Here is a 26,942-nt window from a genome sequence, read left to right as displayed (position 1 = left end):
TTAAATCTGATTCTGACAAAATCGGACCGTGGTATTAGGATTGAAAAACTCACTGTCAGTGTCTTATCATTTTATATATTGATAGTTTAATAAAATAACTTTTTCATCAGAATATAAACGTGATTAATGTAAGAAATCCATTCTACTCTGTAAATGAGCCCGGCTCTCTGTACTTCTGAGTACTTTGATTTTTTATTCTGACCTTGGCCCCCACTCCTCTGTGAGTTATTGAATCTAATTAACAGCTTGCTTAATTGACACTTGTTTGTTCACCACAAGTTATTGACATCAGCTTCTGGTAATTTCTGTAATACCACATCTTTCTGGATTTTTCCCTACTTGTTACAAACACAGGTGTGAAACGTTCAATAAAAGGTTCAATTGTCAACAGGCGAGCCTTATAATTATCAAGGTGTTACAAAACAGAATTTTTAAAAATTTCAATTTTACTTTCACTGAATAGCTAGATGGAGAAATATCCATTTGCAGTTTTGTAACTATGAGTGTTTCAATAATATTAAAACATTTACAAGTTGTTTATTTAATGTATATGTAAGCTAAGGTTTGTGCCTACATCTTGTGAAAACCCTTTACTTCTTGGAATGGAACATGAATATCAATAATTTACTACTTTAGCCTCCAAAGGGTGTAAATACCTCTATTACCTCTTACCAAGGTATTGTTAGCTCAGTCTCTACCTCTGGCTCACCTTTTGGCTCACCTGAGTGACGTCTTTAAAGTTGAAAGTTGCCATCTGCTTATTTTTCAATATTTTGAGATTTCTTTTCAAGCACCAAAGGAACAACTTCAATTAATAACGAACTTGGGCCAATTTTTCTCACATGAGCCGAATGCTCAAATGAGCTTTTCTGATCACATTTCGTCCGTTGTCTGTCGTTGTTATTGTAATGGTAAACTTTTCACATTTTCATCTTCTTCTCGAGCATCACTGAGCCAATTTCAACCAAACTTGGTACAGGGTGGCTTTCACACATTTCTGCTCTGAATTTTTTGGATCAAAAATGTAATATTTTTCATTTTCATGTGAAATGGTATAAATCGTGATTTTATACAGAAAATTGGAGAAAACATGCTTAAATCTGTGTCTAAGTACCTTTAATAAAAAATACAAAAGATAAATTGTCTTGCTCACCACAAAGAAGTCTATGCCAAAACTCTGAACTTAAATGCCTATAGCTTCAGATATGTACGAATTATATTCAATTTGTAAATTAAGTATTTTTAAGAGTAAAGTTCTCATTATTGAAATTAAATGAAACAAAACTTCCTGCAAAAAAAAAAAAAATAAATAAAAATAAAAAAAAAAAAAAAAAATAAATAAATAAATAAAAAATATAAAAAATGTAAAAATTCTTTATTAAAAAAAAAAATCTCTACGCTACACAACTCCTCATGAATGATGGCTTTAAATCATGCTTTTGATATGACTCTTGACTAAATGGACTTCACGTATTTCTTGGAAGGATGGGAATGTTTTGTCAAAAAGTGTATTTTAAGGTAAAATGGGCTTTGCTCAATGTTTTTGTTTCCCTAAAAATGAATATTTTTAAAACAAACTAAGGTTTAATGAAAAAATTTAAAAAATGGAGCGAAGACCCACTCCTGTCGAAAAATTTAGTATGAGAAAACGATCTTTTTGCCCTCTTTAGTGTGTGAAAACTATTACATAGATAAATAATTTCAATCTTATGAGATTTTTGCAAATTTTACATAAAGTATAATTTAATGTTAGATGAAACAGCAAAGAAAATGTTAATATAGTCGAAAATTGATTTTTCATCTTTATTTGTTGCACTAAAGGCATTTTCGATTGCTTTAGTCATGTTAGTTCACCCATCTTCTTTCTGTGCCTGTGTCATTGTTAAGGTCATACGCAACGTAATTTGAACTCTATTGGGCTCTTCCCTGTAGTTGTTCAACGAGTTCCACTAAAAGAAGGAACTGTGTGCAATACTTTTAATGTCTATGTCATAGGTGCTTGGTTTCAGGATGGTGTATTTTGTGTATGATGTGTTTTTTCTAGGTGTGTCTGAATACCCTCATCAAAATAAAAATAAAAATTAGCTGAAATTAGCACGTTTTAAAAATGTCATATTTACTGTATATATAAGCTCTTTTTATATACAGTAAATATGACATTTTGAAAACGTGCTAATTTCAGCTAATTTTTATTTCTATTTTGATGAGGGTATTCAGACACACCTAGAAAAACACATCATACACAAAAAACACCATCCTGAAACCAAGCGCCTATGGTCTATGTATGGCTTTGTACACTTCTTCTAAAACAAATTCTGATAGAAAGAAATCTGGAATTTATATTTTGTAATTTTTGTAAATTTTTCTTTGAATAATGCAAATTTTTTCATAATTTGATATCTGTTCAAAACCCCTGGCAATGTATGTTGATTTTTTGTCTATGAACATGAAATGGTATTATAATTTTTAATTTAGAATATCTTGAAAAATTATCAGTAGAAAAGGTACACTGCGTATGTCTTTAATGCTTCACAAAGCACAACAACATATGTTTCTGAAAAACTAACGCCCCCGTATGGCAGCTTTTGACAAAGATTAAAGCTTCTCAAATCAAAGTCAAACTCCAAGGTCAGGAAATAAAAAAAAATGTTATCCAAAGAAAAGACTTGTCTCAACAAGAGGCCCATGGGCCACATCGCTCACCTGAGCACTGTGGCTAGGAAAAAGTAGAAATTGGTTTATTATTGAAAAGTTTAAATCAAAAAGTAGTCCCATGACCAATCATGACTTTGCTATTCTTGAGAAGAAGATTTTTAAAGAATTTTCCTATATATTTCTATGTAAAACTTTGGTCGGCCATTTTGGCCCCGCCCTACCCCGGGGGGGGGGGGGGGTCATGATTTGAACAAATTTGAATCTACACTACCCAAGGATGCTTCCATATAAGTTCCAGCAATTATGGCTTTGTCATTCTTGAGAGGAAGATTTTTAAAGAATTTTCCTATATATTTCTATGTAAAATTTTGGTCGGCCATTTTGGCCCAATTCTTGCCCCGGGGGTCATGATATGAACAAACTTGAATCTACACTACCTTAGGATGCTTCCATATAAATATAATCAATTATGGCTTTGCTATTCTTGAGAAGAAGATTTTCAAAGAATTTTCCTATATATTTCTATGTAAAACTTTGGTCGGCCATTGTGGCCCCGCCCTACCCCGGGGGGTCATGATTTGAAAAAATTTGAATCTACACTACCTTAGGATGCTTCCATATAAATATGATCAATTATGGCTTTGCTATTCTTGAGAAGATTGATTGATTGTATACTGTTTAACGTCCCTCTCCAGAATATTTCACTGATATGGAGACGTCACCATTGCCGGTGAAGGGCTGCAAATTTTGGCCTATGCTCGGCACTTACGGTCGTTGAGCAGGGAGGGTTCTTTTTATCGTGCGAAGAAGATTTTTAAAGAATTTTCCTATATATTTCTATGTAAAACTTTGGTCAGCCATTTTGGCCCCGCCCTACCCCCGGGGTCATGATTTGAACAAAATTGAATCTACACTACCTGAGGATGCTTCCACATGAGTTTCATCTTTCCTGGCCCAGTGGTTCTGGAGAAGAAGATTTTTAAAAGATACCATTAATTTTTTATTAATACATAATTATCTCCCCTTGGAAGAGGGCTTGGCCCTTCATTTGAACAAACTTGAATCCCCTTTACCCAAGGATGATTTGTAGCAAGTTTGGTTAAAATTGGCCCAGTGGTTCTTGAAAAGAAGTCGAAAATGTGAAAAGTTTACAGACAGACGGACGGACAGACGGACTACAGACAAAATGTGATCAGAAAAGCTCACTTGAGCTTTCAGCTCAGGTGAGCTAATAAATATACCTGTGAAAATATAAAAGCCCAAGCACCAACGATTCAAACTTTTTTGCAATATTAATTTTTTTTTTGAAATATGGATCAAACGCCAATGTCAAGGTCAAATTAATAGTACCCAGGGGAAGGTCGTAAATATGAAAGCCCTAATAGTATTAACTGTTCAAAAATCAGAGCCATTGAAGGTTAATTTTCTTAAAGTGGGTAAAATTCAAAGGTCAACGTCAAAAACATTTACATGTAGTCTTCTTACAGAAAATACTAATGTGAAAAGTATGAAAGTCCCAGCACCAACTGTTCAGAAGTTATGGCCAAGATTAAAGTTTGATTTTTTTTTGCACAAGTGGGTCAAACTCTTAAGGTCAAATAGTTCATAACCCCCATCCCCCACCCCCAGGCCTTTTTACATGTGAAATATGAAAGCATTGCTCCAATCAATATAAATTTATGGGCATGGATAGACAGATAGATATACGGACAGGGCAAAAACTACATATCCCCGAATCCTTGATTTCGGGGGCGTATAAAATGAAACTTATATTGTAATATGGGTATAATCATATTGTCAAAATTCAGCTGATAAGCCAATCTTTACAATTTACTTTTTTAAGTAAACTGAACATATATAGCTCATATTAACTAACATTTTAAGATAAGTAAACAAATTCATATACAACATATAATTAAAGTTATCATCATACTATTGTTATTGTCAGTTTTAGGTTTTATAAAGACAACAACCTTTGCTTTAAACACATCAACTATATATAAATTCCAAGTGTACATCAAGAGCATTGCCTTTTATAAAGCAACTTGTAACTGAGGCGCTGATTCTGTCAAAATCATAGGGAGCGCCTATGGTCAAAATTACTACATGTATATACCATGGCATCGGTATATAGATTATAGTAATATGTATCGTTTCAAATATTAATATTTGTTTACCTCTTTTGTACTAATTGAAAAAACAAATGTACATGTTAAACAATAACTTGTCCTAGTAATAAATCGACAAGGTCACTCAGAAACATTGAAAACAGGACAGGTGATAAGTTCTCACCTTTACGTACGTCCACATTAACAGTTTAAGTTAACAAGCAATATAAAATTGAAAGAATTGCCATCACCGTATTCCATCTTTCTGTCCATCTGTCTGTTACGCTTTGGGGTACCTATCTCTTATCCGCAACTCCTCCTTTACCACTGAATGAAATTTGATGAGACTTTCACAGAATCTTTGTTATACATGTATATTGCCATTGTGCACCTCCTATTTTACTTTTTTGATCGAACACATATTTTGGGTTTTCCAGAGCAAACACTGCCTTTTTTTCCATAATATTGAAGGGTACCCATCTCTTATCCATAACTCCTCCTATACCACAAAATAGAATTTAATGATACTTTCATAGATTCTTTATTACATGATGTCATTGTGCACCTCCTATTTTATTTTTTGATCGGACGCTTATTTGGGGTCTCCAAGAGCAAAACATGGACTTTGCCATTATAATCATATGGGAAGCGTGGGTATCATTTAGGGAGCTCGTTGCTCACAGTGCCTCTAGTTTTATTCGTTATTGTGATATACTAGTAACTGTGTTTGTAAAATACCCGTATGGCAGCTGTTTGTGCAAGTCTAATTCCGAGGTCAAGGTCAAAAGTTTGTTGAATAAACTTGTGAAATGAAAGCCAAAGCTCCAGCCCATCAGTAGAAATGGGCAAGATTAAAGTTTTGGCGGACAAACAAACTAAAAGGTTAAAACAATGTACCCCGAATCTTTGATTACAGTACACAAAAATAATAATTTAATGTAATTAAAAAATAATAAATAAATAAAGAATAATAATGTACATCAGTAGCTAAATATTTTTAATTTAGTTTAGGACCTGATCTCTACTAACAGACTCATATAAACCCCCAAAAGACAAACGTGAAATGGTAACACTGAACTGTCTGGTAGACATAGGGGAGTCAATTGTTCTCACTTTGAATGTGAAGCACTTTCAAAACATTCGAAAGAGAATTAAAGAAAACCATAGCAGGTACGGAGTGGCACCAAATTTACAAGTTTGACATTTAATGTAAAATTATCAAGTGTGATCGACTGTCTGTATATTAAACAAATACAAAAAATCACTTTTAAACTGTCTTTTGAAAGTCATATTTAATTTTTCGCTGTTTGAGCACCATCATGCTGTGGTCAGTGAGAAGGGACTAAATGTCCGAGCACTAGTCGCTGGAAACCCCATTAAGTTCCGCCAGGCGAGCGTGATAGGCCATGATACTGGCGTAGATCCCGACGTTATAACGGTAGGCATTCAGAATGTATGGAGACATCAAGACGTTCTTAGAGGTCGATCCCGACGAGAAAGCCAGGTCACAACTAAGTTCTTCTGAAAGATAAATTAATAATATTATTGAAATATTTACCGCTATCTTTGCTTGAGCTATTTTTAGATTACAGCTATTTTGCCAGAGTGTCAGATTTGCTAGAGGTAGTATTAGATTACCCCTGTCTATACTAGAGTAAGATTTACCGCTATCTTTGCTAGAGCTATTGTTATATTCACCGCTATTTTGCTAGAGCTAGTAAAAGATTTACAGCTATCTTTGCTTGAGCTATTTTTAGATTACAGCTATTTTGCCAGAGTGTCAGATTTGCTAGAGGTATTGTTAGATTTACCTCTGTCTATGCTAGAGTAAGATTTACTGCTATCTTTGCTAAAGTTGATGTTAGATTTACCTCTATCTTTGCTAGAGCTAGTATTAGATTTACCGCTATCTTTGCTTGAGCTATTTTTAGATTACAGCTATATTTGCTAGAGTTAGTGTTTGATTTACCGCTATCTTTGCTAGAATTACATTTATATTTATCGCTATTTTGATAGAGTTTGTGCAAAATTTATCGCTATCCTTGCTAGAGTTGATGTTAGATTTACCTCTATCTTTGCTAGAGCTAGTATTAGATTTACTGCTATCTTTGCTTGAGCTATTTTTGCTAGAGCTAGCATAAGATTTACCGCAATCCTTGCTTAATTTATTTTAAGATTACAGCTACTTTTACTGGAGTTAGTGTTAGATTTACCGCTATCTTTGCTAGAGTTAGGTTTATATTTTTTGCTGGAGTTAGTGTTAGATTTACCGCTATCTTTGCCAGAGCCAGTGTTCTGATTGGTCCATGGGAAGATGGCGCGGGATTCCGCCAATCGTCTGCATTTCTCTTCACTGACCTCATCTCCCTCTATAAAAAAGGAAAAAAAAATCTTTTCACCTTAACAGATTAACATTTAAAGTTTACTCATTTCGTAATCCTGTTTACACTTGCCTTGTCCGTGCGAGTCGTCTGCTTTCCCGTCTTTCTCCGAAGACTTTCTTCTGGGTCGTTTGTATCTGAAAAAAGTCGAATGATGACAAGGAACTAGATGTATATTAGCTAAATTTTATTGCTTGAACGTAATGATAGCACTCTGATTAGGATAATGTCAAGAGAGTCATCACCACAGATCCATGAAACATATAATTTCAAAGACAGAACATTCCATCTAGAGCAATTCGCTCCCTAAGTTTTATATTGCAAGAGCGACAGCGAGCAAATCTGAGCGAGCGCAAAAACGGGGGAAAAATCATAGGAGCGAGTAGTATATAAATAGTGCATATATAGTTAAGTGTGCGCCTCGGTTACATTGTCGATATCAAGTAATGCTTATTAGACTACCAAAATAGGGAAAGAGGTGTGTCGACCCCAGATTTAAAAAGAAACTAGAAATATGTCCATAGGACATGAATGCCCCGCCGAGGGTATATTAGTAATGCAACATGAAAATTTGTATTAGTGTAAGAAATTTGATCAGAATATCTTGAATAGTGATGCAATTGAATTGCTTACATCAGTATGTATCAGCTTATGAAGTTTGACACTAATTTAGGAAAAGTGAGGTCAATGTCAAAGCAAAGGTCAAGGTCAAAAATGTTGATGCAGTTGCATATCTCTAATCAATATGTATCAACACATGAAGTTTGATAAAATATCTAGAATGATTTCTTTAATCAAAACTGACTTAAACACAATTTGATAAAAGTGAGGTTAAGGTCAAAAATGTTGATGCAGTTGAATTCCTTACATCAGTATGTATATATCAGCATATGAAGTTTGACACTGATTTAGGAAAAGTGAGGTCAAAGTCAAAGGAAAGGTCAAGGTCAAAAATGTTGGTTTGTGGGTAGATAACGGTGGGTAGCTTGCGTAACGAAAGTTATGCACATTATTTTTAGATAATATGAATCAATGACCGTGACTGAGTCATGCAGTAGAGCGTTTGCTCCGTTATAGGAAGATCGTGTGTACGAACCACGACTGTGATAGACCTAAGTCCAGGCACGTAGCATCGTTTTTGAAAGTGGGGGGGGGGGGGCAACCAGAGAATTTTTTTACTTACCTGTAAAAGTTGACAAGCAAAAAAAAAAAGGGGGGGATTGCCCAAAGTCGAAAATCCTATTTCAAAGGGGGGGGCCAACTTTTTTCAATGCCAACTTTCTGTCACTTCCAATTTTTTTTCCATACAATACTACATTTCCTTGATATCACTTTACTGTGGTAAGAAGTGAGGGGGGGGGGACCAGCCTTTCAATGAACATTTTCAATAGTAAAGGTAATGTTGGGGAAAAAAGGGGGGCTGGCATAGAGTACGCTAATTTTATTCTTATACAAAAACATATTGTCACAGTAACATATTGCATAGTAGTAGATTAGCTCGCCTTCAGCTGTATATAATGATGTCTGGTGTTTGTCGCACTGAAAATATCTCGAATGGAACGTAAAACAATATATTCAATCAATCAATCAATCAATCAATCAATCAATCAATCAATCATATATGAACTTAATCTCGGTGGAGATTCGGCTGGGCTTGATATTTGATCTGAGGCCCAAATATCTAGCCCAGCCGAATTTCCACCGAGATTATTATGAACTCGGAAGTCAACACGTTTATTTACACACTCAAGAGAGAAAATATTTCTGTGAATACTCAGTAATCTATATTACTGCCAAATTTTATTCCGAATTCCGTATATATATGCTGAAAGCAATTCTTATCCAGAGAGCAAATTAACAGACCAAGAAATGATTATGGGTATGAAATAATACAGGGCAGAATTGATCGTCATTAAAAATGTCATCCCTTTTACTCAGAATTCAACGACCTTGAAATGATTATGATGTAATTTATCCCTATTGCAAAGATATAAATGACCCTGAAATGAGAATGATGCGAATTTATCCCGGAGTGCAGAGTTAAAAAAGACCTGAAATGCTTCTTTGTTGTTCAAGTACCTTCGAGAATATTTAACTCATATTGAGACGCCATCACTTGCCGGTAGAGGGATTTAGACACCTTTGGCCTTGGCAGTGAGTGATCTTTTTCGTGCCAGCAAGTATTGCAGCATGGGACCTCGGTTAAACGGACCGGTCTCCACTACCGGCAGTGGGATTCTAACCCGAAACGGGTTAAGGATTAAGGATCAACCTCTTACTCTAGAGCAAACGCTCTAACCACTGCGCTTCGTTGGCAAACGCTCTAACCACTGCGTTTCGCGGGCGATTGATCTAAAGATCGCTATGGTATAAAATAACACTGCGAAAAAAATCAAACGACATCGAAAAGTCACCCTACTGCTCAGAATTCAAAGACCTTGAAATCGCCTTCATCCCCACTGCGCAGAATTAACCGACCTTGCTTTGTCTCCTCGGAAGGCTTTGGCGAAAGGATTGTTAAGGATTTTAAGATGAGTGATCTTGCTGTTTTGATAGGCCGTCACTGCGATGAAATTTGTCTCTTGCAGCAAAAACGACACACATTTCTTCACCTCCGTTGTGGTTTGTCGCTTCAGTATCGTAATCTTGATGACATATTTATGCATAGAATGAAGAAAAATCTACAATGAAAAAAAAGGTATAAAGAACAAAAATTGATCTTTACAGAAAATCAGAAACAATATAAATATGTCACAGAGCATAAAACACGGGCTTTTGGAACGGGATCAAATGCTATGGAAAAGAAAACATCCCCTTCCGACCGGTCACATCCGCCATGAACCCTGATATTGGTCATGTAGACGGAACAGTTGATGGGGACTTGGTAGATAATATATATACCGGATCGACAATATATCTTTTATTAAAACGAATTTCAAGAAATTTAGAAATCCAGTATGGCTAGGGAAATTTAAAAAAAAAGTTGGATTTCCAGGCGTTTTAGAATTAAAGAATTTTTTAAAACACAATTATAAAATGTGTCCGCTTTGTAGCGTAAAAATTAACAACTTTTTATTAAAACAAGGAAGTATCACTCAATTCAGTTGAATGAAAACGTGGAGCTAAGACCCAAATATGGGAAAATAATAAACTGTGAACGCCGTATTTCACCTACGTTTATGTTTTTGTGTAATGTCAAGCATTTCCCTTAAAAACCAGGATCCGTCTCCTTTTTGGATCAATAACAGTGCTGCGTACATTTTCATCATCTTTGGCCATTTTACACCTACATTTTACCCTAATTATCATGTCAGATAATTGCGTATTGCTTTAATGCTGACGGCATGTTAAGGTTTATTTATATGTAAGGTGTTAAATGCTAGCTGTTAGCACGTTCTATGAGTACATCCCAAGCAGTAGATATATATACGTCTGCAATCGTTCCTTGGAAGATGGTTAATACATAGACCTTTGACAAGTAAAGTTTTAACGTAGAATGTTGGAGTAATATTAAAACTTAAACAAACACAGAGCAAAGAAACAAGAAACAACTACCAAAAGGCATATGCAGGTAAATTATAGAATGCAATGGATGTCAGTTTTGTTCCAAACCGCAAGTCCCAAAACAACGTCATTTTAGTTTATTTATTATAAATTAAGCACCTAGGTTTCAGGTGTTTATGCTAAAGTATCATAAGGTTTAGAAATGTACAAACCAATCACATGTTTAAAGTACAACAATCTAATGTTAATATATCTATAAAAGTAGGACATAATTCATATTTGTCAAGTTAGTCTTCGGAGAGACAGAAAGAATAAAGGCTTAACATTTTACTGTATATGAGTATGCAAATTTAAATATCAAAATCATAACAAGAATCGAAATTACTTCTTTACGTTGTTCACATTTATTTTATACTGCCTGGTAGAGGATAAATCCTTCCTTGTAGAAAAATCAGCCCACTGTCCAATAATTGTATCCTTTGGCAAAACAAGTCCATTCATTACATTCTCAGATGAAACAAGGTCGTTGTCAAAATACATTATCGGGTGAAAAAAAACCTTGTCTGATTATATTTTCTGGAGAGGCAATTAACCATACTTACACTGAGCTAAGGCTATTGTCTACATTGCTTTCATCAAGTCATTGTCTACTTTGCTTACATCAAGTCAATATTTACTTTGCTTACACCAAGCCATTAGCCTGCATTGCTTAGAACAAGCCATTGTACAAGTCATTGTCTACTTTGCTTACATCAAGTCAATATTTACTTTGCTTACACCAAGCCATTAGCCTGCATTGCTTAGAACAAGCCACTGTTCAAGTCATTGTCTAATTTGCTTTGAGAAAGCCATTGTCTACTTTGCTTAAAGTAAGTCATTGTCTACTTTCCTAACTTCAAATCATTGTCTACTTTACTTACACCGAGCCGTTGTCTACGTACCTCAAACCCTGGTCTACTTACACCAATCAATTTTCTAATTCCGCCAAACAAACCCTGTCTACTTACACCAATCCAGACTACTTGCAAGCCACTGTCGACTAAACCCAGGCTACTGTGTCTACTTACACCAATCCACTGTCGAATTCCGCCAAACAAACCCTTATCTACTTACACCAATTCATTGACTAATTCCGCCAAACAACCACTGTCTACTTACGTTCTCTGGAGAGGATTCTAAGCTGTTGGTCAGTTTCACTCTAGCGAACGATATTTTTCTGGTCATCCACAGCGCCCCCGGACTGGGGGAGTCGGGGTGTACATACGAGGAGTTCTCCTGCTGGGGTTCCGCCACGCCCACCGGGACCCAGGCGTCGTTAAAGAACTTAAACCTCCGTTTGTCTGCCGGAAGGACGTCCAGTAAAATGTCGTATATCCCGTCCGACTTCAGGCCGGATACGGAAATGTAGAGGTAAGGGAACATTCTCCTGGAAGATTAGAAACTTAAGTTATAAACCGCGTATAGTGATGGACTTCGCTAGCATATGATTGAATTAAAGATTACGTTTTGGCTTCCAACTAGAACATATTCCAAGAGAGAGAAAAAAATGGTTATTCAAAATGATCTTTTTAAAATAAAATAAATTTGATTCTGTATACAAGTTCGTACACTGTATATTTAAAAATTGCAAGGCACTGTTACAACGCACTTCGAAAACTTGGGACCAAATCAACGCACTTTGAAGTATTAATTTCTTTTCAATGTGCGTTAATATTGACCATATTGATTTTTTTTTCAATAAAGTATTAATTATAGATACGATTAGACAGTTACTAATGATTTGCTGAATATGGTTTTGTTATATGATATTTTCTATATGTACACAAAAACAAGGCACGATCCTTGTTTACATTACATTATGTAGATTTTTAATTTCTGGATCTCCTTTGTAAATCAACAAATGATGTTCAGTTTTTTTGGCTGATCATTTGAAAAGCCTCAATCAGGAACTATTAAAATTGTCTTTGAAAATAAACAGTAGAAATTGTGTCCGTGTCCCTTTAAGACATATTCTTGAATTTTCAGTTCATTGGGCCTTTGGATCGCTTTAAAAAAAAATTGTGTGTAAAAAAAAAATTAACACCTCATTTTTTTTTTCTTAGCGATCTAAAGGCCTGTGGGAGAAAGTAATAAAAAAAGAAATAATTATGATATTAAATAACTAAATTATATATATGGCGAATATCTGGAACATCCTTGACATTTTAAAGTCAGTAGAATAAAAATTACTAATGGTAGATGTTTAAATATTACAGAATTATTAAAGAAATTTCAAAATATTGAACGAAACCTCAGATACCCTTGCTGAGACGTGGAATTTACTGGAATTTATCATGTTATCACGATATTATGATAACTATGTCACAACACAGACAAACAATATTACATGTACATGTAGTTCAACGGCTTATTGATCGACTTATTCTTGGCTTAAAATTTAATACACTAATAAAAAGTTTTATGCTGCATCGATGTAATCTTACAGCCTATATATAACTTTTTGATAAAAATGATTTCCATATTTACTGAATTATAAGATTTATCAAAATAACAATACATGTGCATTTTTTCTGAAAATCTCATTTTGAAAAAACAAGTGTGGGGAAATACAAGGCATGGATCGGGCACGGTAGCCTAGTGGTATAGCATTCGCTTCGTGATCCAAAGGAAAGGGTTATACATGTATATTCTCGTTCGCCGAACCGCGTCCAACCAAATCATAAGTAGCACTCATCGTCTCAAGCCGCAGTCCGGAGTATATAGCGCTCTCATAATGATTGATTGATTGTTGTTTAACGTCTTTCTCGAGAATTTTTCACTCATATGGAGACACCACCAGTTGACGTTGAAGAGCTGCAAGTTTTGTCCTATACTCAGCACTGAGGGTCATTGAGAAGGGAGGGATATTTTTCGTGCCAATACCTATTGCGACACGGGACCTCGGTTTATACGGTCTCATTTCCACGTCCCAAAGTGAGATTCGAACCCGCGACGTAAGGATCAACTCCTTACTTCGCGACTTTAGAGCAGACGCTCTAACCACTGCGGCACGCGGGCGACCTCTCATAATAAAGAATGGGAGAGGATCGTGCGTTTTGACCGTGGTCTGCGACGATGAGATAGCACTTTATTTCGCCAATCGTCCGGCATTAAGATGGAAGTTAAGGGTCTTCCTGTGTCACGGTAGGCATTAGTACGATGGAGAGTCCTCAATGCTTAATTTGACCTGGGGTGCCCAGTAAAAGTCTTAATTTAAAGCTCTTCGCCGGCATACGATAGCGTCTCCCTATGTTATTGAGCGAAAAATTCTGGACTGGGACGAAAAACAACATACATCAGAACAATCAACGAACAAGTGATGCAAATGTCTTCAAAAGTACAAATACTGTATTCATTTTGTGCATCTAGGAAGTTTTAGTACTAATTTCTTGTTAAATAACAAGTATTTTCCGTGGAAAATATTCTCTCGGCAAAACTATGTGGTATTCATTGGGAAATAAACTAAAGTAGGTCTTTGTTCCATGATTTTCATAACCGAAAAATGTATCTTTTTACGCATACTTTGCGTACAAATTTAAGCTTAAAAAATTTAAGGGGAAAAAATGAAGCGTAGATCACTTATAATAGGTGGGAAATTTTGTGTTACAGCATTAATAAAATATCGTCTGACATTGTCTTCTTTAATGTAAATTATTTGACAGAAGAATTTAATCTTGGTAAGATTGTTGCGAACTTAGAATTTGATGAAGAACACTTATTGTTAAATGAAATATCTAAGAAAATTGTGAACATAAAATAATTCACTTCCGTATTTTCGTACCATATGTTTTTTTTTTGCCTTGATCGCCATTGTATTTTAGTTAAAGGCCATTTCTGTCAAATTTTGTCCCGCATGGCAGGGTGAAATTGCTTGCTATTTTATTAGAAATTTTTTGATTTCTTTAATTTTTAAAATTATAAGATTAAAATGCGGGAAAATAACCTTAATTTAAATGTTTCCTTGTTTAAAAGTTGACTGAGGTGATAATATCCCTTAATGAAATAAATAAGCTAAATCTAAGAATAATCGCAATAACTGTTAATGAATGGCTAACATGGTAAATTTTACAGTTAAGGACAGACGAGACGTTCCTAAATAATATATAATTTTCTCCAAGATTTTGTCATTGAAGAATTAATACTTTAACATGTTTACTCACAAACATTTGAGGTACCTTACCAGGCATTTGTGCGAGATACCACAGGGTGGCATCTCTTATATAATCTTTTAGGGAAAAAAACTTAGTTTGTTAAAATCACATTTTTAGTGTTTCAAATTTTTAAAATCAATTAGAAACAAGTTTAGAAATGAGCAAATAATTAAAATTTTGTATATTTTTCATATATTATGAAGACATACAAAACAGATATTTGGGGAACGTATCGTCTGAACTTAAGGTTGAATGGGTACAATCCCTAAATGGCGACTTACCTTCCACTTCGGTTGATGATCATTTCGGTTTGGATTTCATTGAAGGCCATCCATAAGTGTGAATCCATAATATTGACCTGCATCCCCTCCCGTTCACAAACCAGAGCCTCCGAAGTATCCGCCCCATATAAAGCATCCGGGTACCCCTCTCCCGTTCTGGCGATTTCTTTATCGCCATCTCTAATATTTTCCTCATCCACTGCTTGGAAATCTCGCTGTTTTCTGTCCTCGATGTGAAATATATCAGAATGTCCGAGACCTTTGTATAGTTCTTGAGCATTAACAGCTATCGACTCCTCGGTATCTGTTCCCGTTCCCTGGACACGCTTTGACGTTTTTTCTCCCAAACTTAAGTTTAAGATTTCGTCTTTGGTAAATTCCATATTTTGAGAGACTTTATTTCCTATCCCGGAAATTCCAATGTTGGATGCCGTTGGGACATTTTTCTTCTCCAAAACCATGTGGTTCGCGCTACGAACTACTTCATCTTCCTTGGTCTTTGTAATATCATTGGAGAAGTAGAATTCTCGATTTTGGTCTAATGGTGAGAAAATCTGCATGTGGTCACTATAGGCGCGATCAATTTTGCTTCTTTTTGTTGTTAGGTCTAATGGCTGAAAAAATATTTAAATTCACGAAATCTCAATTCTCACCTAACTAATATCTTTATATTTCGATTTTTAATTAAAATCCACAATATTTTCTGTTTTTTTTTTCTTCCTTTATTTTTAGTTTGATATTTCTAAAAGGATATATTAAAAATATGTCAAGATCACCTATCTTTGACATCCCGATACCCGGATTAAAATATTGAGGTGTATTAAATGAAACTGCGTCGATTTCTTACCTGTTCCATATTCTCTAGATAGTTCTAGATAAACTGCCGTTTTGCGGACTTCACACTCTCAAATGTAAGAGATATTGCATTAAAGCATAATAAATATATGACAGCAACAGAGGTGTTAATAGTCTACTGTAGAGAGAAGTGTGAAAGCCTCGACGGCGAACTTTCTCGTCAACAAGTGCCCGTACAAAGTGGTAATTACGGGAAAGGCAGGGATTTTTTTTAACAGTTTGAGGGTAGCTATATTGAATTCAATGGACATGTTTCCAGTTCTTTTGTTCGCTGGGTTAGTCGAGATTCACACCTCCGAAAGTTGCACATGAACACTATTAACGGTGTCTTAGGACACGGAATTTATGGCGAACGATCGGCCGAGGTGACAAATATGCCAGCCGAATCAAAACAGTTTTCCTAAGACAGAATGAGATTGTCCATGTTATGAGAAGAAAACGGGTGTCAGTGCGATAAAAAAAAACTTTCTTCGCTATGAACCAACCCATTTTAATTAATTTTGAATCTTTCTTCTGTGTAAGTTGTCGAGTTATCTCATGGGCATGCGTTTCAGATGACTGCGAAGGATCCGATGGCGCATGCGTTAAGGTGACAACATTTTCAATCGTAGAAAATGAAATTTCTCACCAGAGCAAAAACAATAAGTAACACATAGATAATTTTCTTTTGTTGAAGACACGAATATTTACCAAGGTGTCTGTAATGCCGGGGATTTACGTCGTTTTTGCACGTTTTTACCACAGATTGTGTGATGCCTAAATCCCTCCCTCTTTCTCTTGCTGCCAATATGTTACTGCCCTTTCTTTTATATTTAATCATTAAAGAATCTGCGAATAGTTTAGCTAGCTTGAAGATATAACTATACTTAAATAGCTCTCTAGAGTGTAGAGGGATTTGTTGTAATTTTTTGGGTAATCAAAATCTACACCTCACCGCGCCCATGCACTGATACCAAGAAATTAAAATCATTATCATTTGTACATGTATGAGGTGAACATAAAATATTTCTTGATCTTGAATACCTGAACACTGAACAGTAAACTGAGAAATTCCCGATGATGGATCTCCTTAGATGCGGACATTAGAAGCATGAAACGGAGAAGACTGTTATATACATTACATATATTTTTCAAAATTGGGACAAGGGAGTGAACACGGTCATATCATTGCATTAATTTCATATGCTGAAAATCTCACATTTTAAAAAAGACAGAAAACAAGATGATAAATAAAAGATATCGCTGACAATATCATAAAGGTATTCGTTTGCAGTATGATCATCGACAAAAGAACAACAGCACTGCGAAAGATTGATTAGTTATATGTTGTTTTACATCATATTCCAGAATTTTTCACGCATATTGAGGCATTAGCTTCAGATCTGTAGCTCACTGGTCTGAAAAAAATTGGTATAGACTACCAGAGAGCAACAGTGCCACCCAAAGGAAAAAAGGTGTATAATAATTATTCCGCATAAAAAGTTACGATCAGTTCTTAATTTAATTTCTCCAAATTCTTACCTCAGCTGCAAAAAAATATATCCTTAGACCTCTATTAACTACTAGTATTCTTGTAGTTGACATTTGCAAGAAGCACCTTGGATAGCTGCAGAGCTGTAGCTCTCTGCTTGAGAACATTCGGACAGATAAAGCAGAATTTTCTCAAGCAGAGAGCTACAGTTCTGTAGCTACACATTGGACCGAATTATCTTTCCACCCAAAATGGCAGAATAAATAGACAAAATCTTCGATGGTCTCAATTTCAGGCCCAGAAGAACTATCAACAAAGTTTAAAAGGGAGTGTTTGGTTGTGGAAAAAGTAAAAGAATAATATATGTTAGAGACACACGGTAAGTAATATTTTTAGATTGCAGTTGAATACATGGGAAATAAATCGAAATTCAGCGCAATAAATATACATCCTTTCCAAATTGATGGCATGTAGCTCTCAGGAAAAAAAAATCTGAGAGAAATATATATTTTTTCATTTATAGAAATATTAGTTATACTGCAGCTAATCGAGGCACATATACCGATGGAAGGGCTTCAAATTTAGATCTTTACTCAGGGCCATTGAGCAGTGAGGGATCTTTATCGTGCCAACGCCAACAGTGACACAGGGTCTCGGTTTTAAAGGTTCTCATCCGAGCAATTGGCGAAGGAACAGTTGCTTCCTATTTTATTTTTTTACCAGCTAAGGTCAGTCGCGGTCGTGATTTGAACACATGATCTTTGGATCACGGAGCGAGCCCTCAACCATATATTATAAGCAGATCTACAATACTGCAACATAATTTGCAGTCAGCGAATTTTTACGGAATATTAATAGGTTTAAAACACAAGAAATCAAGATGTTCTGTAATACATTACAATTATAAGTGTATAACAGCTTCTAACTTCGAGACAAATTCTATTCCAAGGATAAGGTCAGGAGATCTAAAATGTATATGTTCGTATAAAATATGAAAGCCTTAGCATTAACCATTAAATAGTAAAAAAAAAAACATGGTTAAAGTTTTCCAAAAGGAGGCCAAACCTGAAGGTCAAAGGAAAAAGGTCAAAACTGTTGGTACCCAAGGGAAGGTCTTGTCACAGTGAAATATATTAAGATAACGAACAATATTCAAATCCAAAAGTTCATCCAGAGCGGACCCCTGAAACATCAGAGGCGGGATCAGTGCTCTGAAGGAGTTCCTCTGCCGACCTGTCACACCCGCCGTGTGCTCTTTGTTACGATTGCAGGAAATAATGGAAAATCTGTCGACAATTCAGTGTGTAAATATTGGCCTAACAATCAGTATGAAAAACATCAGTCAGCGTTTGACTAAATGGTAGATTGAATTTGCTGACAAGGATATTGTATCGGCAATAAAACATACGATTTTTTTTACTTTTAACCAAACTGTTGATATTCTTGTTTCATCAACTTGTTTGTCAATAACCTCATTTAAGAAATTTTTCATACGTAGAACTTACTCTTGCGTATCGAATCAACTGAGGGATTTCAACCCTGTATGCAGATGATAATGGTATACCCGTATGCAGATGATGAGAGTATATTACTGCATAAATAAGGAAAGTTGACGGTTGAAAAATTTCCAAAAATGAAACAGATGTGCCTTTAATCTCAAGCTCACTGGAATATATTGTGTCGAAATATGACTGGAATATATCGTGTCGCAATATGAAAGCCATATAGTAGCAACCGTTCAGAAGTTATAGCCAAGACTAAAGTTTTTTTGAAAGTAGGCCAAACTCTTAGGCCAAGGTCAAAAGTTCATAATTGTTGGTACCGTACCTAAAAAAAAAAGCAAGCCCTAGTTGTAACCGTTCAAAGTGGGCCAAACTCTCAGAGAAACAAGGTTAGAAAACAAGGAAAGTTTTTCTCACAAGAAATACACATGAAGCATGAAAGCTCTAACATGTCTAATAACAGCTGTTCACAAGTTATGGCCAGGGTTAAAGTTTGGTAAAATTTTGCAAAAGTGGGTCAAACTCTAAATTAAAGAAGTCAAATATGTTGGTGCCCCAATAAAGTCTTGCCAGAAGAAATACACACGTGGAATCTGAAAGCTATAGCCCCAGCCAATCAAAAGTTATGGGCAATATTAGAGATGTTCTGACAGATCAATATCTATAGACAGACGGATTAACAGGGGGCTAAAACTATATGCCCCCTAATCTTCTATTACGAAGGCAAATGAACAAATTGTGCAAAGTAAAAAGGCGTATGTCTGTGTATAAGGGTTATTTTCACCCCGTGTTATTTTCGCCCTCTTGCAGACAATTTTGCCCCGTTTGAAATTCGCTCAGTCATAGTTTTACTTAAGAAATTATACAGTATTATTTGAATTCGCCCCGTTTTAAAATCGTCCAACTTAGGATAGGGCAAATTGGGCGAATTTAAAACGGGGCGAAATTTCCACTGTATACAGTAGTCGTATATATTTTCCCTTTATGCAGTAGCCGTCTATATAGACCAATTATATCGCATGTTTGAATTTTTGGCCATTCGACAAAAACATTCAAAACAAGTGAGTTTATTAGTCTGTGGAGACAACCAATACTATCAATCTATAACATATCCTCATGAATCCATATCTGTATGATTTAAGAAAATCTTCCAAGTGGCTCTCGAGAAAATTTTTAAGCAACTACTACTGTAAATTTGTTTTATATCCAAAATTATCTCTCTCCTTATTTAAGGGCCGCATCCCTAGTTCTTGTAGAAAGGAGAGCCGTTGGGCCAAGGGTATTGAGTGACAATTTTGACAAAAATGAAGGCGTTTTTGAGATATGACCCATATTAAAAAAAAAGTTAACGCACACCACATAAATGGCCAGAACACTTTGACTCATAACTTAGAATATAATGACAAGCAACTTTACGAAATTGCATTAATCGTATTGGCTATGACAGCTAATTACTGTTTTGTTTTAGGAGGTATGCTAGATTAACCAGCATTTTATTTTCTCTTTTATGTATATTTTACAGCAATTTTATTTACATCTTACACCAAATATTTCACAAAGATAAAAATAAACTTAATAAAAAATCATAAAAATACAGAGTTTTTTGTAGTGAAATTCAATCGGGGGCTGTTCAGTAAATAATGTCATTAGCTCGATGACTTACCACATAAAAATCATGTGACATTAAACTTGACTTTCTCTCATTGTTGAATCTTTAATGGATAGATAACAGTTTATATGACCACTTTTCATCGCATAGTTTCATTGTGGGAAGCTGGAAAACAAGGGCTATTCGAGACACTGTCTTAAAAATGAATGGTGAAGAATCGGTAAACTAGAGTTAAATTAAACGCTTCATATGGATAATACCCCCCCTTTTTTTTTAATGAAAAAAAAATGTAAGAGTGTATAATATCTCAAAAATATAAAATTTCCCCGTCGAACACATCTATATGTCGTTATATGCAAGCAGATTGTACTTTTTCTCACGTTTAAAGAATGGCCCTATTCGTAATAATAAAGTATTTTTATTATACCGAATAGGTTCGTTTGTCCACGAAGCAGCAGAGGCGTATCGATGCAATATCTACAGCAGCTGCTACAGGTGGAAGTACAGCCTACGGCGGCACATCAAAAACAGGCATGGAGGAATTCAGAGACACTGACAACCAAATATTTTTTAGACCTTAAATAAGGTGTATCTGTGATGATTTCAAATTCAATGCAATTGTACAGATTTCTCGAATAATATTTCATAGAGTTTTTATATCATTTTTTTTTTCACGCATTTACTTTTTTTGTTATGGTTAGACACAAGGTTAAATAAATAAAATAAAAAATAAATTAAAAATAAAATAAATATCTTATCTTACACAAAAAGTACATAGGCGCTTGGTTTCAGGATGGTGTATTTTGTGTATTATGTGTTTTTCTAGGTGTGTCTGAATACTCTCATAAAAATAAAAATAAAAATTCGCTGAAATTAGCACGTTTTAAAAATGTCATATTTACTGTATATAAAAAGAGTAAATATGACATTTTTAAAACGTGCTAATTTCAGCAAATTTTTATTTTTATTTTGATGAGGGTATTCAGACACACCTAGAAAAACACACAATACACAAAATACACCATCCTGAAACCAATTATATACATTAAATATGACATTTTTAAAACGTGCTAATTTTTATTTTTATTTTGATGAGGGTATTAAGACACACCTAGAAAAACACATAATACACAAAATACACCATCCTGAAACCAAGCGCATATGAAAAAGTGTTCATGACTGCACGTTATTTTATTAAATGTTAACAAAAAATGTCAGAACTTTTTTTTTGGTCTTTTCTTGAAGGAATCTCTTTGCCCCAATTGATACTTTTTTCTAGCAATTTACTATTTTACCAAAATTTATTGTAAGCAAATTTACGGTAAGATCATTTAATTTGTCGTATAACAGAAGAAACAATTTGATTTTGTCTTCTGAAACACAACCAAACGTGAAATTCTAGTACTCTACTCGTACATGTACATATGGTTTTGTACAGTAGTAAGTTGCATTTAAAGAAATTAAGCTCTGGTTTAGACTTTGACATTAATAAAAAAAAATACTAGTATTAATACAAAAAGTTGAAAAGTGAAAAAGCTACAAAAATTTTGCATTTTCATATTATAAAATAGTCCTCGTCAAAATGACCAATATTACGAGAAAGAGAAGTGTCACTTTATACTCATCATTTTCGCTCTACCATAAGACTTTGCAAAGATTGAACAGTTGAAATGCAAGTTCATATGATTTTATCATCTTTTCATTATCAATAATCATTTCCGTTATACAACAAAATAGAACTCCATGTTTTTCAGTAAACGTGTACCCCGTGGTCAGTTATAAAACCGTCTTTAGTAATCTTTATAAACTACAAATAAGACATTCATTTTAAATTCATAAATTATATAGAGATAACTACATAAAACAAATATTAACAGTTACACAGTCTATGACAGATTCTAAGACTAAATATATTATGAAGGGAAAGAATCATCACCAAGAACGAGGGCTCTTCTCACTGTAGGAAAGCGGCTGACCGTAGTATATATTACGGTCATCAAAACACGTCGGCCGAGGTCACCGGTAAGAATTTTTCAGTCAAGATTTCTAACATTTGCTAGATTATCTGTGATAATTCTTGCAAAATTTAAATGCACTCTAATGAGAACTTGCTATTGGTTATTATAACTTACTTGAATTTAAGGAAATAAAGCTGTTGTACAACCTCATAGTTTTTGACAGTGATGACCGTAACAAAATATTAAGATGACCGTTATATCGATTCTTCCAGTGAAGTAGGATGACCGCTATATACATAAATATAATCTAATGTGTTTTCTTTAGTTGTAGAGGCAGACATATCATGTTATTTTTGAGTTAAAAAAGACAAAGATGTTAATGTAATTTTTTAACCATAGCTATGGCACGCCTAATTCACAAAAATGAGCTAAACATAGTTTCACAGACGATAAACTAGGTTTATCACTTGTAAACTATAGTTTTATAGTTTCACGATTTGTGAAACTATGATTATTAAATCTTAACTATGGTTTACGATTGTAAATTATAGTTTACAAACGTAAATCTATGTTTACCAACAAAATCTATTGTTAACACTTTATTACAGGTAGATAAACTTAGATTACCATTCGTAAACTATAGTTAACAACCGTTAAATATTGTTTTACAGATGAAGTTCACGGTTTGTTAACTATAGTTTACAGTCGATAAACCTAGTTTATCAACTGTAAAACTGTGTTTAGCTCATTTTTGTGAATTTGGCGTGCCATACATAGGATATGTCACCATTTGGAAGCGAAAAAAATTCAGCATACATAAATTAGAACTTAACGCAGAAATCTATTCATTTTCCTATATATACTTATCTGAACTTAAGGAAAAAATCTATAATGAATATACGAGGGCTGTTCAATAAATAATGTCCTCGGTGCTTGGAAAGAAGCAAAAGACGCTTTTCAATGATTTAGTCTTCATGATTTAACTTATTAATCTCTTTTAATTAAAACATATGTCCGTAACATTTTTTATCCAATTTCTGATTGTTTTTAGAACTCATTTTTGGGTATGACCCTTAGTATACTGGAAAATGGCAGATCCAATGATTTCCTGGACTTGCTTCTTCCTTCTGAAAGGTGTTTTATTCAAGTTTGGAAATAGAAACAAGTCAAAAGGTCGAAGATCTGGCTAATATTGTTAATGTGAAAAACCATTAACTTTCTGTTTATCTCGAAAACCCCTTTACTCTCCAGGGCGTGAGGATTTGGACGCTGCCATGATTTTGGGTCCTTCCTCTAATAAACCTTTCGATTTTTTGCAAAAAAAATTGCTTTCTAGCCTCTTCCAGAAATTAAACTGTCTCCCCGAATACGAATTTGAACAACAATACTACTAATATTTAGGAAAATTGCATATAAATCTGTCTTTGTGCTCTTGCAGTTCTTTGATCTTGTCAGACCTTCGCTGTTTTTATCAAGTATATCTTATGGTAGATTTTGTTTTGGGGGTTTTCAGCAATAGATTCAAGTTCCATCATCTGTTTGAATATCAAACAAGCGTGGATAACTACAATTACTGATATTTTAAAATAATTGTTAAGGCATTCTACACGCTGTCGTTTTCACTCATTTCTCAAAATATAGGGTGACCTTTGAGTACTAAGCTTTTTTACCGTCAAACGTTTCTTAAAAACAGTGTAAACTACTCCCGAAATGATGTCTATCAAATTTGCTATGTTTCTTAAAGTCAGTCATATATCATCAAATATTATTTGTTGAAATTTGGCAAACAGTACATAAGTTGTTATATTTTTGTTGTCAAAGACGGTACCCATTTTTGATGCCCATTATATAATTTCTTTTATTGAAACCCACCTGCTCATTTGTTTATAAAACAGGCATTGGTTGCTGTAAATGTCACATATTTCAGTGAATATTTCTTTGGGATTTTTAACAAGTTTTACAGCAGCTTTAATAAGGTTTTCATTTTCACTCTAGTTTACTTATTCTTTACCATTCATTTATAATGAATAGTCCTTGTTTTCCAGCTTCTCACAATGAAACTATGTGATGAAAATGTGGGCACAAAAAACTGTTATAAATTCATTTTAAGATTTAATAATGAGAGAAAGGCAAGCTTAATGTCATATTATAACTGTATTGTATGTCATACAGTTCAGGACATTATTTATTGAACAGCCCTCGTACAGTGACACTGGTGGATTTAAAGGGGGGCAGGGGCACGCCCCCCCCATTGTGTCCAAAAATACACAATATTTGATAAATCAATGTGTTTTTGGTGTGGCTGTGGGCCCCTACCCTGACCTTAAACTGGTCGGGCCCTCCTTTTCAAAATTTCTGGATCCGCCATAGAGTGAGTTTAAATGTTGAGAGTAAAAAATTGAAGTTCATGAAAGTAAACGTCAGCAGCAATGAGAGTTTGGACAAGATGCTGAGACTAACACAGAACACAGTGAAATTTACAGTGTTCTACCTGATGTTGTCAGGAAAACATTAATGAAAAACAACAGAAACGCCATATTAGGCGTTAACATTGCACTCCACTTGTTGCTTGATATAAAAAAGGGCGGTTGATAACATGAGATAAAGTGATGATTCACTATCATTTTGGTTGCAAAACTGTTTGAAGGGCGCGGTTTGTCTTTTTTCAGAGGCTTAAAGGAGGACTTAGTGATGGTCGCATTAATATTATTCCTGAAGAATGCAAAATAAACTTTGATAGTCGCAATTGTTAGTAATTATTTTTATATAAATAATGTATAATACAGAGAAAAGATAAAATAAGGTCGAAGAGAAGTGTTACTTTTTTCAAGATTTTTTTTATATATACTTTGTTTAACAGTCTAAATCAACCGTGGCTTCTCTTATCAATAAGTATTAAATCAATCATATTTAAAACCTTTCAGTTCTTTTTTTAACCTCCATACTAATTAGTATACAGATCTTGTAAAATGTAATCTGTATTGAACATCTGGTACTGATATTGAATAAGATATTATACGTCTCAAATGATTTAGTACATATACTACGGTCATCTCTATAATTATATTACGGTCGTCATCTACTTTGTTGAGTGTGTTTGTTACGGTCATCATTGTCAAAAACTTTGAGGTCGTACTACAGCTTTATTTCCTTAAATTCAAGTAAGTTATAATAACCAATAGCAAGTTCTCATTAGAGTACATTTAAATTTTGCAAGAATTAACACAGATAACCTGACAAATGTTTGAAATCTTGACTGAAAAATTCTAACTGGTGACCTCGGCCGACATGTTTTGATGACCGTAATATATACTATGGTCAGCCGCTTTCCTACAGTGACTTCTACAATTTCGCCGGGTCCTACTAAACAGAGTACGATAGAGTTCAGAGTACAGAGGGGTGAAAATTTTCAATGTTACACTCAACTACATGCAATATTTATTATATTATATTTACATTCAGTGTAACTTTCTTAATGAAATCCAATAGAAATCCACGACGTTCAAATTTCTATAACACACGCGAAACCTTGTCACAGCGCGGTAGAATACACAGAAGGAACTACATGCATTTTCAATATTTAGGAATACCGAAATATATATATTTTTTTGACACAATTTCATTTTAAAAAAACTACCCTTTTAAAATTAACATAAAATACAGCAAATGTGCATTAAAAACTAATTTGTCATTTTTTTTTCCTCGCAATGTTTATTTGCGTTATTTAACTTTCCAACGTCACAAACGGCTTTCCAACGTCACGAACGGCTATTATATTTATTAAGCACAACAATACCGAAGGGCGCTAAATTCACATTAAACATGAAGTAAATAAACAATTATGTTAAAGGAAAATTAGAGAATGTAAATATAAGCATTGGATTCATATTTTGGAAGACATCCCAAAATATGAATTCAATGCTTAAATACTGAATGTTTTATACAGATACATATAACAGTGAACCGTGCGCGCATAAATTCTGCGCAGTCGCTATTTTTTGGAATATCACCTGTCGTCAAGCACTGTTGACTGTTGCTACGCTGGAGGGCGTGGCTTCATTATTCAGCGGGTAATAGTGTTTTATGACAAATATTTCTCGACCAATCAGATTCAACTAATTCACATGAAAGTATAATATTAGAAGTTAAATTAAATCGGTATCGGGAACAAACGATAAACCGTAACCTGAAATCAAAAATTAAAATAGGCATAGGGGCCTAACTTCTAAAATAAGGAACATATATATACGCATTTTATTTAAAAGATATGTTTATTATGTTAAAATAATGTAGAAAAACATACAAAAAGCACTTTATTTGCATTAAATTATAAAATTTTACAAGCGTACTCTAAAAAAAACTCTACCGTACTAAAATACTCTGTTTAATAGGACTGAATTTCGCCTCATGTGCTCGGTAAAATTCTCG

The 26,942-nt window shown here is 34.4% G+C and overlaps 1 protein-coding gene across 1 annotated transcript; it reads right to left on the bottom strand.

Moving 5' to 3' along the window:
• Window positions 1-5,867: 5,867 nt before the first annotated feature.
• Window positions 5,868-16,425, bottom strand: LOC134231313 (T-box transcription factor TBX5-A-like). Its single transcript, XM_062713250.1, has 7 exons — window positions 15,967-16,425; window positions 15,120-15,733; window positions 11,807-12,074; window positions 9,623-9,825; window positions 7,217-7,281; window positions 7,034-7,132; window positions 5,868-6,284 (listed from the first exon to the last, which is right to left on the bottom strand). Exons 1-7 carry the CDS (start codon window positions 15,973-15,975, stop codon window positions 6,121-6,123), a joined length of 1,422 nt encoding a protein of 473 aa, XP_062569234.1. The 5' UTR covers window positions 15,976-16,425; the 3' UTR covers window positions 5,868-6,120.
• Between the last annotated feature and the right edge of the window lie 10,517 nt (window positions 16,426-26,942).

Source organism: Saccostrea cucullata, unplaced genomic scaffold, assembly GCF_032062105.1.
Source record: "Saccostrea cucullata isolate Sc308-1 unplaced genomic scaffold, CSIRO_AGI_Scuc_v1 ctg32, whole genome shotgun sequence".
NCBI lineage: Eukaryota > Metazoa > Mollusca > Bivalvia > Ostreida > Ostreidae > Saccostrea > Saccostrea cuccullata.
The sequence above is the reverse complement of the archived record's forward strand: the minus strand, read 5'-3'. Positions and strand labels throughout refer to the sequence as shown.

Coding starts and splice junctions, on each gene's coding strand:
- LOC134231313 (XM_062713250.1), bottom strand. Junction 9,826..11,806: donor TAGAATCCTCTCCAGAGAAC/GTAAGTAGACAG, acceptor TTTTCATTGTAG/ATTTTTCTTCATTCTATGCA. Junction 6,285..7,033: donor TGGCTCTGGCAAAGATAGCG/GTAAATCTAACA, acceptor TTTATCTTTCAG/AAGAACTTAGTTGTGACCTG.